Below are 19,769 nucleotides of genomic sequence, written 5' to 3'. Positions count from 1 at the left end.
ACGTTTAAAAGGCAGAAATGGCAGAAAAACAGTTTGCATAGCCTTGGCAGATTCAACCTGTCCAATGGATAACATCAGAATGAATGAATACGTAAGAATAAATTTACGAGTCAAAGAGGGAGATATCGTCACAATTTGTACCATAAATAATATCGATTATGGAAAAAAAATTCATGTTCTTCCAATCGAAGATACAATCCCGACAGTGAATTGTCAACTTTTCGACGATTATCTGAAACCATACTTTCAGGGGGCATATAGACCAGTATATAAAGGAGACTTGTTTCTTATTAAAGGCCCTCAAGGAAATGTCGAGTTTAAAATAATTGCGGTCGATCCCGATCCCTTTTGTATCGTCGCTCCGGAAACAATCGTATATTACGAAGGAAATGCAATCTTAAGAGCAGACATAGAAAAAGAAATGAATGCTATTGGATACGACGATATCGGTGGCTACAATTCCCAACTATTACAAATTAGGGAAGTAGTCGAATTATCTCTGAAATATCCAAGTGTATTTAACAACATGGGAATTAAACCGCCGCGAGGTGTTTTAATGTACGGGCCACCCGGAACCGGAAAAACTTTGATGGCCAAAGCAATAGCTAATGAATCTGAAGCACACTTTTTCTTAATAAACGGTGCTGAAATCACAAGCAAATTTTATGGCGAATCGGAGAAAAATCTTCGATTGATATTTGCTTTTGCCGAAAAACTCTCTCCGGCAATAATATTCATTGACGAAATAGATGCCATTGCACCGAGCAGAAAGAAAGTCGAGGGACAAGTAGAAAAGCGAATCGTGTCCCAATTTCTCACATTATTGGACGGTGTGATGGAAATGAACGGAGTGGCTGTAATTGCTGCCACAAATTGTCCCAATAATATCGATCCCGCTCTACGTCGAAGCGGAAGATTCGATCGGGAAATATACTTTGGAATTCCACAAGTTAATGAGAGATTAGAAATTCTTCGAATTGCAACAAGAAGAATGAAGTTGGCCGAAGATGTTAAGATAGAAGAGCTTGCGAGAGAAACGCATGGATTCGTTGGCGCCGATATCCACTCTCTCTGCAGAGAAGCCGTATTCCATCAAATAAGAGAAAAGATATGTCTCGATGACATTGAGGATGGACTAACAGATGAGATTATAAATTCTCTGGCCGTGACAATGAGTGATTTTAAATCTGTTTTAAAAAATATTTGTCCAAATGTCCTGCGAGGATGCGTAGTGGAAAATCCTAACGTGTCTTGGGAAGATATCGGAGGTTTAGAAGACGTTAAGAAAGAATTGCAAGAATTAATCGAATATCCGGTAAAATTCGCCGATAAATTCCTAAGATACGGAATGTCACCTGCTCGAGGATTTTTGCTATTTGGACCACCGGGATGCGGAAAAACTCTTTTGGCCAAAGCGATGGTTTCCAGTTGTGGAGCAAACTTCATCTGCATAAACGGGCCGGAGCTTTTGAGCAAATGGTTTGGTGAAACAGAAGCCAACGTGAGAGAGATCTTCGACAAAGCTAGAAGAGCTGAACCCTGCGTGCTGTTTTTCGACGAAATCGACTCCATAGCTAGAAAACGCATTGATTACGGCGGAGACAACTCAAAGTCCGATCGCGTTCTTACGCAAATATTGACAGAAATGGACGGAATAAATGTGAATAACAAGATATTTTTCATGGGCGCTACTAATCGACCTGATGCCATTGATTCCGCCATTCTAAGACCTGGGCGTTTAGACCAAGTAATTTATGTTCCATTACCCGATCAATCAGACAGGAAAAGCATTTTGACTGCTATTCTGAGACAATGTCCACTAGCCATCGATGTCGATCTGGACTTCATCGCTAGGAATACGGATGGATTAAGTGGCGCAGATTTACATCAAGTTTGCAAGAAAGCATGTAAATTAGCTATAAAAGAGGATATTGAAAATTCAAAAACAGATGAAGTTTTCATTGCCAAGATTCAAATGCGTCATTTCCAAGAAGCAATGGAAAACACACGACCTTCCGTCAATAGTGAGGAACTTCACAAATTTGAAAACTTTTTCTGCAAATTTTAAAATCTAAAAAATTTTGTTTAGATCTATTAGATTGATATTTATTTTGAATAAACATTTGAATAATTAATTAAAATCTTTACTCTGATTTTACTTTGTGATTTATTAAATGACCTCAAATTAGAATAGAAAGTTAACTGAAAACGATTTTTTCTAAAAGCCGATACATTTCCTACGTGAACTTACTTGTTTGTCGCTAGAATCTCTTTCGATGTAAAATTCTTTTAGGTCAGATCTATTCAAGTATATTCTTTTCACAGATATATATTTTTATCTAGTCTATCTGTATTTTTTATTAGTAGAGGAGACCGGGGCAAGATCAGCATGTTAAGCTTTACTTAAATTTTGTGTAATAAATACTGCTGTAAACTGAAAAAAAAGCTTTGAATATTGTCTATTGGAATGTTACCTTACTATAGAACTGGTTAAAATCAGTTTGGAAATAAAAATAATTAAAATAATTACAACTTTACAAGAAGAGAGAAATTGACGAAGTTGCCCCGGGTATAGGGGCAAGATCGGCAACTTCTCTCTTTTTGTAAAGTTGTAATTATTTTAATTATTTTTATTAAAGTTGCCCCTGGTATAGGGGCAACAGTAATGGGGCAAGATAGGCACGTATATAAAATTATGTTATTAACAATGTATAAGTTGGAATTCACTATTAAAACAAAGAAATACAAATCCAACACCCATTTAATATTATTACAACGAAATGCAAGTTCAAAGACATATATACATGAATAACAAATGCAAACATGTTTTCATTTATCATCTGTTTGATTTTTATCCTTTGCTTCTAATGTGGCTTTATGTTGCCGATCTTACCCCGCTAGTCATGATTTCGAAACATTAAGTACAACCCTGAGAACAGAATGCCAAGCCACGATCTGGCCACGTGAATAAGTTGAAGTTACATCCTTCTAACAGGAAAAGTAACTTTCGTTATCATGGAATTATAACAAAACCTGCCAATTCAATATAAATGGAAAAAAAATATTATATGGAATTGAACGAAAATGAAAATTTGCTTGATAATTCAACTACGCTTGTTGGAGAACAATAAAAACACTACACTCAACAAGCCACCAATAAAACTCAACTGCCTAACCTATAACCAAAGTCTCCTTTTAATTTGTTTTTTAAAAAAAGCGCTTGACAAACTTGCCCCGCATGCCGAAATTGCCCCGATCTCCCCTATGTATAGTGGTACTTGCGACTGAAGCCATACAGTGGGTATGACAGAGTGGTTCGACTGAAAGCGGTCTTAAACAGTACACGAGCAAAGAATATATAGTCTAGTCGTACAATAAAGAATTTACTGAAGAAGAAGCAATTATTATTGTGTACTACCCTGACGAATTCCAGGTAAATCTGAAAGTGATTATCAATTGAAAGACAAATACACTAATATTTTTTAACTTACTACTAACTAAATCGTAAATATTAAGGTAGTTATAAGTTAAGCATACAAAGATATTCAATTAAAATTATTAAATCGAATTTTAAATTTGTTATTCTTGAACAATTTTCCCAATAATTTAATATAAATGATGTATACAAGTTAATTATATTTAGTAATTATCAGGATAAATGAATATTTATATTCTTCAATTACAGAAATACACATTAATAACAAGAATTAATTACAATTTCTTATAATGAATATTTATGGATTTATAATTGGTAACGCCTGATAAATCATATGATCTTTTCTAATTCATCCAAAGGATTCATATTATAAATATTAGTCTATATTGTCGCTAGGCTAGGCTAGATGAAGAATTATTAACACTTACCATCTGTTACCATCCATTTGTGACGCCATCTGTTATGATATTTTATTTTAAAAACTTTTTTATATTGTAATTGATTATTATAAAATATCAAAACGTTTATTTTTGAGGGTAGGGATGAGTTTTATAAAAAATTGCAAATGGTAATAACAAGTAAAATCGTCATTAATTCTGACATTATTGAAGATACATACGACCCCATTATCTCCCACCCTTCGACCTTTAATCACCAAAACTTAATAGAATGAATGCCCCCTAATACATTTACCTTCCTGCAAAATTTTAGAAATTTTCTTCAAAGTATTAAGCTTCACAGTGAGTGAACAAAATCGTACTCTTTACACACATACACATTAACATCCATACATACTGAAAAAAACTCGAATTTTGTTTTGAATTTCTTGACATTTCAAGGTTTCTTGAGCCAAAACTAAAAATCTTGGAGAGGGGTCATTTTTTAATCGATTGCCATACTTTCCCTCTGTTATATAGGCCTGTAACAGAGCAGAGAAAGTAAAATTGTATNTTAACACTTACCATCTGTTACCATCCATTTGTGACGCCATCTGTTATGATATTTTATTTTAAAAACTTTTTTATATTGTAATTGATTATTATAAAATATCAAAACGTTTATTTTTGAGGGTAGGGATGAGTTTTATAAAAAATTGCAAATGGTAATAACGAGTAAAATCGTCATTCATTCTGACCTTATTGAAGATACATACGACCCCATTATCTCCCCACCCTTCGACCTTTAATCACCAAAACTTAATAGAATGAATGCCCCTAATACATATACCTTCCTGCAAAATTTTAGAAATTTTCTTTAAAGTATTAAACTTCACAGTGAGTGAACAAAATCGTACTCCCTACACACATACACATTAACACCCATACATACTGAAAAATTTCGAATTTTCTTTTGAATTTCTTGAAATTTCAAGGTTTCCTGAGTCAAAACTGTAAAAATCTTGGGGAGGGGTCATTTTTTAATCGATTGCCATACTTTCAACTCTGTTATATATAACATAGCCTGGAAAGTAAAATTGTATAGCTCGAGTAATTAAATTTTTGTTCAAGCTAATCTTTATCCCTGCTAAACAATTTTAACAAATATTTCTTTTAAATTATTCAGAATTCTAATCACTAACTATTTTCCACGTATGTGATCGTTTGCGAATGTCGCTTTAGTATTAAAAATGAATAGTTTAGTAAATATCAAAAAGGTATCGTACTGTAATAACACAGAAAAACTAACGTAAATCAGTATTTAGAATAATTTTAAATAATTATTTTGTTTATTTCGATTATATGATTGAATTGATGGTTAATTTTCTGGTCAAGTTCATCTGTAGTGGACAAAGTTTAGACCTGGCATTTAGCCCTCAGTGTAAGGGTATCTGACATTAATATAACAATTGAATTTTCTTTCATTGAATTGAAGTAAATTGAATTGATACGTAAGATTTAACTGGAAAATCTCAAATGGTAATCTATCTAAGAAGATATTCTGTGAAAAATCAAAGTAAACCAAATCCGATAAGTACATCATTTAAAAATCAATTCAACATTTAACACTCCACATTTAAGCGGATTTCATAAATAACAAAAACTAATCACTTCAGATATACGTAAAAAATCGATAGAATAGAAAGACGCATAAAAATCAATTCTAAAATCCCTTACATCTCTACTTTCACGTTGAATTCTTGTATACAGTTTATTTACAAAATAAAATCTAGGATAAATAAGAGTTAGATGGTGAAAAATGTTCTGTTATTTATTATTGTAAAAATAAATTTTATTTAAAATACTGACTGAACTAGTATTTTATTATCGTAATCAAACAACACAATAACGAGCAAAATAATAGTGTTTTTCAAAAAACAAAACATAATTTTCTGTTAAATCACTATATCATCCTTAGAGGTGTGGGTTAGTTGGCAAACAGTATATGATGAGTGCTGTTATTTTTGACCGATTACAGGTTAGACTAATTTATTCAAGCTTCTAAAGCATTATATACAGGAAACAAAAGTCGTCCGCTAATCGTAAGATTTTTGAGGCTACATTAAATATATGTAAACACCACACATAGCAAGCATGGCTTTCAACCTCAAAATACTGTGTATTGATATTAATACAATGGCTACTTTTTAGTTCATACAATAATTACACGTGTGTACCATCTAACCCTCATTTACACTACATTAAATGTACGATAAACAATATAACGTGAACAAATACATAATCCTGTACAACTGACTTCCATCTGTGAACCTACACTGGAATTCGGACTGGATCCATCTACACTTTATCTCCAGTCTCACTACTTCATTTACACTATACCACAACACCTAAAGAAGTAATCTTTCTCTACCCACAGAGCTTATCTGGTGCTGAGATTTGAATGTAAATTGCCTTCGTCCACAATCTTTCTCATCCTGAATCATTTTCCCAATTGGCGAGATTTTGTTCTCAGAAAGTCTCAGGTTTACGTGTTAAAAAAATACTCTCAAAGTTTAGCTAAGAATCAGATAACATTTTCAGTGTCTTATTGTTTATTTGTTTATCTTATAGTGTTGAAATGTTATATTTTTATAATAAAAATTACAAAAATTGTTTCAATTATTAATAGTTAAAAATAGATTAATAGTAAATACAGCTTATGACATTTTTTAATTATATATGAAACGATTAACTGTTATATAACAATTAATTAAATTGTAGAATATAATGTTATATTACATTATTTTTCTGGAAAAATTTAATAAAATTACTCCATGAATTAATTATCTTTTCATACTAAATTATTAAATAAATATCTTCATTTTCTAATTATTTTATATCAATGAGTGGCTTTTCCTTCGCACTTCAACAACACGCAGGAAACCCGTGAATTAGTAATCCTTAATTAATTTAAATTGTTAAAAAGAAATTAGAATTAAATAAAATTTAACATCCTTTGAAGAAAAACTAAATATTGACCGAAATGCAATGTTCACCAGTAAAGCGTGGAAGACCTCCATTAAACCGTACCGAACTGGGAAGTAGAAAAGATCAATTTCGACTAACTCCAAATTCATAACAGACTTCAGTTTGCATGTGGATAAAGACTCACAAGAATCATCCTCAGCTGTTATCGATCCTCATGTGGACATAATATCACAGAGTCCACAGAAATCCCCAGGTATTTTGTCCTACCTTATTAACTAATCCAGGCAACTCACTAGACACTTCAATGAGAGTTTCATGGAACAGAATCTAGGATTTAATAAATACCTCCAACGATAGACTCTCTAATCAAATGATTTCCATAAAAGTAGACCTGGATCTAATCCATGTAAGTATTCGTGAAACTAAAGAGCAGTACCAAAAAATGGAAAAACAAATTAATCTATTAATAAAACAACAAATCCATAATTTAAAAACGGAAAAAGAACTTATGCAATATAAGATGGATGTTTTAGTTAACGAACTCCATCATAATAATATATTGCATAATTAAACCATTTTGAAAAATATCTCCAAACTAGAAATTTATAATTTTATCAAGTCATTATTGAACTCACAAAATGTATCACAGAAAGATGTTTTAGATATAACTTAATTAACTAAGTCAACTAACCCAGTTATAAGATTAACACTTAGAAATACAGTAGACCCCCTATAACATGGTAGATAATTCCGTGTTGTATGAGTCACTTAGATTTTACAAATACGTGTGCTGGGCTGTGAACAGCTCACGTACTTGTAAAATCTAAGTGACTCGTACAACACGGGATTCATATAACACGGAATTGTCTACCATATTATAGGGTGGTCTACTGTAATCAGATCCGGGATCGAGTTTTTACTGCTTTTATAAAAAAAACAACAAAATCTAATGGAAGATTGGAAGAATATGCAAATTTCACCAGACCTTACAAAGGAGTCAAGAAAAAGAGGAAAACACTTACTCCCATCCTATTATGAAATAAGAAAACCCCCAATACCTTAATTCAAAACATCCGTCAATCAAAAGATAAACATGCCAATAGACTGGGAGTAAACTTAATAGAAATAATAACTGACTATAAAATGTATACTCTAAACGGACGTATTAAGCTGATTATCCTACAGAATATACCTGTATAAAACATAATGGAAAATCCACTATTAATCATACTATATGTTCAGAATTTCTGTTAAACTGTTGTTTGGAATTTATTACATGTGATCACTTTCCTACAGTAACAAAACTTTTATTGTTTCCACAAAAGAACTTAACCCCGGGCAACAACCAAATTCTTGAAGATACTTCCTTACCAAGCAAGAATAAAACAATTGAATTTACTTAACTCAATGTACAAAGCAATCTCATATCCAGATTCTTGAAACTCTATCATACTTACCATGATATATAAAAAGAGTGACAAAGTTTCTTTAAATAAATATAGACCTATAGCTTTGAGAAAATGTTTCACGACAATATTAGCTGCCAAATTTCAACAATGGACTAAAGTAATGGATTCGGAAGCCAAATTTCATTACGCTTATATCAGAAATAAAGGAACAGAATCTGAAATCTTTTTATTACAATCGCTAATACAACTACACCTAACTAAAAAACAGAAAAGTATATGCGTCGTTCATAGATATTCAGAAAGTTTTCGATTCAGTCTACGTTCCCTTACTGGTGTACATCTTGAAAGCTAAGAGGAGCACGTGAACGATTGTCATCAACAATATTAAAATTATTTTTAAAATATAATATAAAAATTAAACCGGGTAAGACTATATCTCTTCCACTAGACCTATCACATGGCGTACTCCAAGGAGACCCTCTTTTTGCCTTATTTATTTAACTTTTATTTACTCGGAATAGACCAACTTTTCCAAAAAATCTACTGATGGTATCGAGGTTGGCTCCAATTAAAGTCTCTTTTCAATGAAAAATTAACCAAAACTTATACTTCATATCAATTCACTTAACAATAAATCCTACAAAAACAAAAGTTATCATATGAACTTTTCAAACACTCAATGAATATAGTGTAAATCTGAGGTTTTCTCGATGTATCATCTATTACAGAATTGTCAAGGCCTTGTAAGCATGGGTGACTCATATGACATTATGCGGATACTCCAGCGCAATTCATCTCTCGACTTTAGAAATAATTTAAACAACCTCAATAAAAAAATATCTTTTTAAATTGTATAATTTCTTTACCAAAATTGTAGGACTGCAAAAAAAAAAACTCTAAGATGGAACCTGATGTGTATTAATATTATATAAAAGATAATTGTTTCTGTATTAATACTTCTGATAAAACTGTTTCTTTTGCTTATGTTTATATGGAATCTACTCTAAAATATTGTATAAGTTTAATAATTTAAAAAACTGTTCCAATACTCTTGTGAATTCCTACTTAATATATGTATTACCCCCTGCAACAGAGAAATTTTCCTTTTTTGCTAATAAAGTTTATAATAATAATAATAATGAAATTATTTTATATCAACTTAATAAAAAATATATGCCATTAACAATAGATTTTATTGAATTTATTTGATAAAAACAATCTCATTTTAATAAATATGTAATTTATTATGAATTTAGTTATAGGACTTTTAGAAATTTTTACGATAAAATTCTGATTAAATACTGAAATTCAACAGAAAATAAGCTGTTTATCATTTAATCAAAACACGATATTTTGTAATTAAACATTGATTTTAATGTTTTTATATATTTTATATACATAAAATTCCATTCGTATTTCGTACTATTTGTAATAAAGAATTTCTCATAAGTCCATATTTGAATAGATCTCGCCATTGTTTTCTTTTAAACTTTCTATTATTAACTTGAAATATAAATCAGTAATAAATATAGATTATAATTCTCTATTACTTCGCTATAATTGCGTATGGAAAAAATTTCTTCTGTATAAAAGCTTCTTCCATTAATTAAGTATTGAACTACAGCACTAATTTTCTATCAGAAGGTTTTCTTTTGCTCATATTAATACAAGAACGATCCTATTAAGTCTTACACACGACTTTCTACTTTCCGGATAACCTTAATTACGCTATTTGGGAAAATGCCGAATTCTCGAGAGATGCTATCAGATGTTAATTAATACATTTTCAATTAAAGAAAAAATATTGTTTATTCTTTAAGAATATAAATATTAAATATTATTTTCAGTCATAATAAATATTTTAATACTCTATATTTATTTATTTATTAAAAATAAATCATTCGCTTTTGTTTTGAGAAAGAGGAAGGGATTCATTTTCAAAACATTCTGAGAACAAATTATAATGTTTTCTAATTTTCTGTCTTATAAATATTAAAATTTTCTTTTAATTTCATTATAATGTTAACAAATATGTAAATGTGTATAAAAATCATTTAAATTTATAGTCACTAGAAGTCAAGAATAAAGAACTCGAAAACATGAAATGTAGATTTGAAATTACGATTAATTTATAAATAAATTATAATTAATTTATTTTATTTTAATAATATAAAGTAAAACTAATCATAGCTTCCACGTTAACAGATTTTTTTAAAAATATTTGTTTCTTAATTAAAAATAAACCATCTAATTTTGTATAAACAATTTAATCTTTGTAACATTAACAAAAACATTAGCCAGTATGAGATATGACAGTATTATTTCTGTTAGATGTGTATCAACATATCTGCTTTACATCAAAATATCAGTTTAAATGAGTCATCTTAAATGTGTACTTACCACATTTTTTGTAAATTAGTTTGAAAAAAAAAATATATATATATATATATAGCCTATATAAAGGTAAAAATAAAAAGAATATTAGATGAATAACCACTAAGTATATTGTTGATTTTAAACTAGGTAAATGGTGACTCTATTTTGTATATCATCCAGTTGATAAAGGCTAGTAAGAACGAAATACATCTTTGGATAAGTCAATTAAATAGGCTGGGTGTACAATAAGCCTGTTCATTAGTCATAAGTAGGTTTTGTAATTAAACAATACAAGCAAGAAGCTTTTTAATTAATATAGGTTATTAATATTTACCTATATAGACAGTAATTTTAAAGAACAAGAAATGTTATTAAACTTTTTGTAGCTTTTGTATTTTTCACTGGGTGAACCATAATTCATAAGGTTCAACAATAACAAACTTTATAAATTACTAAAACTTTGTTGTTTTGTGAAATAACTGTTGGCAGTGTAAGCATAATATATATATACAAGATTTATTACTATCGTCTAGTTATAAATATATAATATTTATCATCGTAGTAATATTTTATATCAATTGATCTAGAAATATTTTAACATTGTTCAACTTACAGATTTGATATATAACTTTGTTGTTGTCATCGAAAAAATAAAATTTTTTTTATAAAAAATAATGATTTAACTGGAAATTTACATTGTTTAAATTATTAATTATGAGCAATAAGCTAAAACATATATTTATATTCATAAATTATGTTATTTTTAAAGCGTAAATCTTTGATAAATTCTTCGTTTTAATTTAAATGAAAGTGATATCAGGCAAATTTAGACCTAATAAAATTATTATGTATACACTATAACAATTGGAAAGACTACAGATTGCACTTAATCCATAGAAATTAGATCATTTGAGACTTCACAGACATTCCCAGGTAAATGTTGCTTTGATATAAATAGGATATTTTAAGCGTGTAACAATGTTTATGTTTGAATGTTTAATTTTGTTGTGTTATAAATTTTAATGTTATTAATAACATAAAATATTTAATTAAATAATTTATAAAATACTTAATATAAAAATTAAAAGTTTAATGAATTGTAAAACCCATCAACAGAAAAAAATAATATGAGTTGAAAAGATTATAAATCCTTATAAAATTATATAGTTTTTCTGTATAATAGATCAAGAGTATTGAATACACTTAATGTATAACATTTAATATAATATTTATTAATATTTAATAAAAAAATTTAACTAATATACCAGTATATGTACTTGAACAATTTCATAATTTAAAATACTATATGCTTCTAGTTAACATTAAGGATTATTACAGTGTGTGTAATAATAATATGTAATCTATGGTAAGATATGAGTATGGTAATATTGTGTTAACTTTTAAAGTATACATTACTATAATTATATACTCTAATAGTTTATAATTTATTTAACTGTTTACATTCTGATAGTATAATGTATGTCATTAATATCTTATGCACTTCACAATAGTAAAATTCTGCACGACGTCAATAAATGTAATTAATTAATTAAGTTTCAGTAACTTATAACAATTATTTCACATTTCTGAGAAAATAATCTGCTTCAAATATTATGTATTCTAACGAGGAAAAATCTTTTTATTTTTAATATAATTAATATGATGAAACTGAGTACCTCTTCTAGACCATAATCATATCCTCGTTCTTCTTTGGCTATTCTTTTTACAGCTCGGAAGAATTCCGCATATTCATTTGTATCTGGTATTCTTGCCGTAACAGTCAATAAAGCATCGTAAGCAGCTTTTGCTTTCTGATTTCTTTCTGCATCATCACTTGCACGATACCACGGTCGACTATTGTCCTTTTTACTAAAATGTAAATTTAAAAAGTCATTAATTAAAAACTACTTTTACATGATTTTACATGATTATGTATGTAAAAATTCCTCCTTTTTCCACTCTCAAACTTCCAACCATCCCACCTTCCTAACTTTTCCTCAAATCACTTTCCTTCCTTCCTTCACCCATCTTTCTTATCTTTTAAGGCTACACCTTTGAGTACAGCCTTTTCTTTCACATGTATGCATGTATGTACTAGCGATTCACTCGTTTTAATGACTGAATTATGAATGATATCCTGCAACTGTTTTACTTAAAATAGTCTTAAAAAAATATAGCAGTTGACATACTTTTTCACCACCCTGTAGAGTACAGGTAACCCCCTTATAACACGGCACTTCTATAGCACGATTCGCTCTAACACGGTTCGAGAATTGGTACCATCCCCTGTATAACACGGTACTTTTATAGCACGGATTCACTCTGACACGCTTCGAGAATTGGGTANCATTTTATTATTATTATTTTTTTTTGGTATAAATCCATCTTCGCCAAGAATTCTTCAGTTCTCCACATACGCTGCGCACTGTTGTCTGCCTTTCGTAGATGTTCCGTATAATTTAAACATATGTGGAACGTTTCCTTTCTCAGCGCCCATCAAATCTACCTTCCAGCAAATGACTTGTGGTATTGTGCCGAAGCATTTTTTAAGTCGATGAAAGCCACGTGAAATTCCTAGATCAAAACTAGTTTTCTATTATTTGTGTTTCTTCACGTAATCTTGTAGGCTATATATTACTCTTTCCCATAGCTTCGTGTTATGGTTCATGAGTTTGATTCCTGTACAGTATCCTCAGTCTTGCACATGAATTATATTATATAATTTATAAAGGTGGGTATGAACTATGTTATATATAATTCATAGTTATGTTTATATAGGTTACATTTACTGTATTATTATTTTGTAATTAATTAAAATATTATTTATAAATCATTATAATCAATTAAAAAATTTATTTTCATATAAATTCTATAAGAAAATTTATTCAAATAATATTCTTCTGCTGCATCTTTATTCTGATTATGTAACTGGGATAAAAGTGCTTTTAGATTGTTCCTCTCAAAGCTTTCTGTCTTTTACTATATCGGTTATGGGTGTTAACTTTAAGCCTGATTACACATCTATCCTGTGCTGGATTTCCTATGCCGTGTATCCTGACGATCATTTACTTTCAAACATCTCCGATTTACAACCAGATTAAACATTAAGTGTTTACTATGCTCGCTATGAACAGAACACCCTCAGAACTGTATATTCTTGTTGCTGCCATATGACTATCGAATGAATCATATGAAAAATCGTAATAAGTTCTGCACCATCAGCTTCTCCGGCAATGGATATCTGGAGTCCGATGCCGGACAATGGTTAGATTTTGTTCCACTATCTTCACTTAAGTATCCAGTGTCCGGCTACCGGACAAACGGATGAAATTCTCCCATAAGATTCCAAAGGCTTCGTAGTCGGATATTCGACACAGGGCAGTCTTTTCCAGTACGTATGAAACAATATTAAGAGAATGAGAACAATTTATTCTTTATTGTTCTTTTTTTAGTAATGCAGATGTCTATCGCGAAATTCTTATATTTGTTATTTGTAATTTCTGTTTTTTTTTTCTTTTCAACAGCTCAGACAATCGATCCGTATAACATGGTTTTGCATGTAATTGTCTTGTATGTTTTCTTTAAGGCGCAATGGTATAATACCTTGCGGTTGCAGATTACTTCCGCAGTCTGTTGCTATTTTAACAACCCAACTGTAATTTTATTGATGACATCTTCCTCAATTTCTGCATCATCCGGCAATATTAATCTTAGATACTTAAAGTTTTGTATCTTTTCAATAGCTTCCTGTCCTATCCGCATTTCTGCTATCATACGAATTATTTGAGAAAAAGAACAGTTTACTGTAGGTAGACTGTTTTTTCCGGCTTATTTTAAGACCATTCCGTTCCAATATCCTGTCTATTTATTAAGTTTATCTTACAGTGCCTCTGTGCTATATTATCAATAATAGCAAACAGCATAAGGTGCCACTCCTGGATATGTTTTGTGAGTTCCTCCTTACTTCAGTGAAAATACATGGACTAAGAGCATTTTATTATTATTATTTTTTTTTGGTATAAATCCATCTTCGCCAAGAATTCTTCAGTTCTCCACATACGCTGCGCACTGTTGTCTGCCTTTCGTAGATGTTCCGTATAATTTAAACATATGTGGAACGTTTCCTTTCTCAGCGCCCATCAAATCTACCTTCCAGCAAATGACTTGTGGTATTGTGCCGAAGCATTTTTTAAGTCGATGAAAGCCACGTGAAATTCCTAGATCAAAACTAGTTTTCTATTATTTGTGTTTCTTCACGTAATCTTGTAGGCTATATAATACTCTTTCCCATAGCTTCGTGTTATGGTTCATGAGTTTGATTCCTGTACAGTATCCTCAGTCTTGCACATGTCTTTTATCCTATAAAAAGTTATAGCTTTTTCTAGGATTTTCGCAGTCTCCGTAATCTTATTAAAAAACCATGTAAGCCAATTTCTACCTTCCAGTTCTCTACTCCTCCAGGTTTCAATAGGAATATGGTCAGATCTAAAGGCTTTTCTTATTTTGGTCTTCTTCAGTCCTCAATGGTCTTCCCAAGTGAAGAAAATTCGTATGTATATAATATCATCGATAAAGCTGTATAATTTGTTCGATTTTAATATTTGTAAAATATTAATTAATTTAAATAATCTAAAATATAAATTCATTAAAAATACTAATCAATACATGTATATAACTTATGTGTATAATATTAAATAGCATGTTATTTAATGTATGTATAATAATTATAACTAAAAATTAATCGTTAATTTATAAAAAATGTTTATAATATTTATTTATTTTTCGAAAATATGCAATTAATTATAGCATGAAAATTAAATGAATAGTTTTTAACTTTTCAAACATCAAATGAGGCCTTTAATCAGTTTTACAGAAGCTGTATTTAATTATTTTTGTTTACGTTCTCTTTTAATGTGCCTAAATTCTAAGTGTTATTAGTATTTTCCCTATTATAAACAACATATAAAAACATTGCAAGCTTTACTATCTAAAAACCTCTTAAAATTTAAATTAAAAAGACAAATTAAAATTGTTACTTGTTACATTATTCCTTCAGTTGTAACGATCAAATTCTTACCACTGGTAATTTATCTGATTAAGGAAAAAATTCCCTAATTCCTTCCAACTTTATTATCAACTTTTAATTTAAATCATTTCCTTGAATACAGAGAAAGACAAATGTTTTTTTTTCCTCTAAAGAGAAGCAGTTACAAATACATTAAGCAGTTAACAATGAGTATAGAGGATTATTTTGGCAACAAAGAATAATTCTCACGGTGACAAGTTTCTTGTATATAACAAATTGGCTTCGTCAGTAAATCGATAATAAAGTTAGAGGAATGTAGAATTCTCTTTCTTTGTTAATTAATTAAAACTCAGAAAAACAACAATGACAAATACTATGTTTATTAAGATGAAGAAACCCACGCTTTTAATTTAAATTTAAAATGTTAGAGCATAACCTAATACATCTTTAAAATAAAATTTTATTGTTTTAGAACTTGTTTAATTAAATTTATTTGAATATACAACCAAAAGTGATTATTTAGGAAATTTGTTTACAACTTTTGCACCTGTGTTTTTTAGTGCAAACGAAAGTAGTGTACATCGTAAAAATTCAAAATAAATATAATTATTTATATACTAAATACATAAATAACTTTATGTTAATTTAAAATTTATTTTTAAGATTACCTGGTGAATTGCTGAACATCAAAAAATACATAATCTCCGCTATCGACCATGCCCATATCATTAGCAGTCAACATGATATTTCTCACTACATCTGGAGAAGCGCACATTACGATAACTGTAATTAATCATAACATTAAAGATTTAAATTAAAATAAACTATGTTAAAAATAAAATATTAATAGAATAATGTTTTATGACACGTTAATTTTATTTACTCTGTATTTGATTTTAATTTCATCAATAAACTCTAGAGGAAAAAATAATAATTAAAATTCCTAAATTGAAGAAAAGGATTAAATAAGATAGATTGCAAATATAAACGTCATAAAATTTAAATTAATATTATAAATAAACAAATTTAATGCTTTTATTTTAAATATTTAGTANTACAGTCGACCCCCTATAACACTGTTGATTATTTCGTTTTATATAAATTCCCTGTTGTACGAGTCACTTAGATTTTACAAATACGTGAGCCGTTCATAGCCCGGCAAAATCTATTTGTAAAATCTAAGTGACTCGTACAACATGGAATTCATATAAAACGAAATAATCAACAGTGTTATAGGGGGTCGACTGTACACATTTAAATCATACTAGGAAAACTAAAGGAAAAAGATAGTCGATATGGTATACATAACTAAAACACTAATATCCATTAAAGAGCCTTTTTTTAGATATATCTTCAGGTGAATTTTATGAGTTAACGAAGCATTATTTTCAACTGAATTCACCGTATTTATATTTAAATTAATAACTATATTCAAAACTACGAATTGTAAGATATTCCTAATTATAATATGTTTTTCTTTAGAATATTGTAACGAAATTTTGTTTGTTGAAGAAACAGAACAAACACATAATTAATTATTCCTTATTAACAATTCAAAACATTTTCTTTAAAACAGAATTAAAAATTCACTTTACAAATAGAAAAGATTCATATAAAAATATCAAAGAAATGTATCGAATAATTAATTAGTCCTTCAAAAATGCTTGAAAATATATTAAAATTTTTAGCGTTATCAAGATACAATAGAAACCCAATTTAATTAATGAAGAAACTGATGAAAAAATACGTTAAATCGCGAAATAAGTAAAATCCGAACATCCTTAAAAACCATGTCAGAAAACACATTACGAATATATTAAATGATGACAAAGGAACACACTTAATTACTTCGAGTACAGAAAGTGCTTCGTGTTATCTCTATTATGGTACTGCAAATTACCATTTAATTCTGTTAAATCGTCTACGCCCGCATCGTGAAAGAAACCAAAAAAAAAAAAAAAAAAATCTTATCGAAGAATCTTTATTCAAAGTCAACTACGCTATTTAAATTTAAATCTGTGATCTCGACATAGTACTTTACGTAGAAGAAACTCTTATTATATTAATTTATATCGAACAATAGTTTAATTTTATTTAGATATTTACTATTGATTAATTAGAAAATTTTAAATAAATTGCAAAATTTCACCTTTAAACGTTACTATAAGTAACAAGGGGAATAGGAATGTCTACAAAAAACGTAAATGCTAGAATTTCAACCCGTGGGTAACAGAGTGATTCATTTTTATTTAATTAATATCAAATGAGAGATAAAAGTAAATGAGTTGAGAACTTAGCATTTACGTAACGTTTTTGTAAACACTCCCATTGCTTTGTTATGTATAGAAACGATTACCCGTATCTGCATCACACTGTTATAGTACTGTTTTGCGCGTTAAACACGCAATTAATAAAATAATGTGATGTTCGGTACCCTATGGTACGTATGATTCCTAAGTACAATTAAGAATTAACCAACGTTATGCGTTACGTAATATTTGGGTTAGGATATTTGCAACAACGTTACGGAGTCGTTACGGATGAGATGTTAGTTGAAAAGTGTAAAAATGGCGTTACTTAATTTAATGGACGATTGTATAGAAAGATACAATCGCTCATTAAATTAAGTTGGATTCTGAATGTTTCCACTTTCAAAATCCAAAAATTTGGATTTTGAAAGTGGAACGAAAAGAAAGTTTATTTTTATAAAATTAAGCAAAACATATAAAACAAAACAATATTGTTTGGTCAACAATACAACTACGAAAGAAGCAACTTCCTAGTAATAAAACATCAAAATGCTCACAATAAAATTCTTTGATGTACAGTACAGTACAAACAGATCGAAGGTATACAGTTCGATTTAGTCCACTTTTCTGAAAGTAGTTTTATAAAAGTATATTTATTTTTACAAAGAGAAATATATATATGTACAGTACTTTACTTGGAAAGATATTGTAAAACCCGTTTACGTAGACGAATTATTCATCAAAATAAAAGGAAAATTTCAATATGTCGACGAAATCAAACGCAGTAGTGTCTAGAATCACTACGGCGTTGCTGTAACAATAAACAAAAATTTAAGGAACATTATTTTTTGTACATTAAATGTAAATTTTAATCAAATCGTAGGCCCTCAAATGACTTGAGAAGAAATAAAAGCTATCTGCCATTCGTTAAAATTGGTCATTTTTAAATGATGATTATTCTAAAAATAATTGAATTCGAAAGTGGTTGATATAGAAGCGCACGTTTCATCAATAAAAAGCGTTCGTGTAGAAATAGCTAGATACAGATGTAAGATATTACATTATTGGATGTCTTAAGTATACGATAAAAAACCCTCGTAAATAGTATCACTCCCATAAAGAGTCAGTGAATATTTGTGAACGTTTTCTCATAAATATAAAGAACTTTTTAGTATCTGTAAATTACTAAATCTATGATTTTGCACAGCAAATGACATTGCTATAACCAAATCGTATGATTTTCACTCTCAAACACCCATTATTATATATTATTCTTATTGTTTGGGGTAATCTATAGTCCCCAGTTTATCGTCAAACTCGATTTAATTCCAATAAATGGTGGTGTTAAATGATAATTTCTTCTATTGTTCGACTGCAATTTGAAAAAATTATAGACCTATACATTCCCACAGTCGTCCATCCGTCTGTCTGTCTTTCTTTAATGTAGAGAACAGAATTAGATGGATGAAAATTGAAATCGTAAGAGAAAGAACACACCGGATTAACTATATATGATCTTCTGATTTATATAATAAGTCACGTTATTTCAATTCAAACGTTTTTCCCTGAAAGGAGTTAGATAGATGACTGCATGACTCTATTGCTAACAGGAAAAGTATTATGTACACAAGACACTACTAACATCTTTCAGGAAAAGATTTTGAATTGAAATAACTTGACTTCCGATACAAATCAGAAGTTCATATATAGTTAATCCGGTGTTTTTTCTTTTACGATTTCAACTTTCATCCATCTAACTTTGTTCTCTAGATTAAGGAGGGACAGTGAAAATTTATATGTCTATAATTCTTTTCAAATTGCAGCCTAAAAGTAATCATTTTACGAAATTTAAGCCGTTACAATAAATATATTATCTTGAAAATCTTTAAAAAAATATGAGAAAATATT

General features: G+C 29.3%; 1 protein-coding gene across 1 annotated transcript in view; it reads right to left on the bottom strand.

Moving 5' to 3' along the window:
- The window catches only part of LOC111627723 (atrial natriuretic peptide receptor 1-like), a 137,162-nt gene that overhangs the window by 45,859 nt on the left and 71,534 nt on the right, over positions 1-19,769 (bottom strand). The window contains exons 2-3 of the mRNA XM_023371343.1: positions 16,281-16,395; positions 12,263-12,455 (exon numbers count right to left, since the gene is read on the bottom strand). Coding sequence (XP_023227111.1) covers positions 12,263-12,455; positions 16,281-16,395 — 308 coding nt within the window. The remainder of the gene's footprint in view (positions 1-12,262; positions 12,456-16,280; positions 16,396-19,769) is intronic.

The sequence above is a fragment of the Centruroides sculpturatus genome, unplaced genomic scaffold, assembly GCF_000671375.1.
Source record: "Centruroides sculpturatus isolate CEXI.00-Female unplaced genomic scaffold, Cexi_2.0 scaffold121, whole genome shotgun sequence".
NCBI classification, from domain to species: Eukaryota; Metazoa; Arthropoda; class Arachnida; order Scorpiones; family Buthidae; genus Centruroides; species Centruroides sculpturatus.
This window is presented reverse-complemented; position numbering and strand designations above follow the sequence as displayed.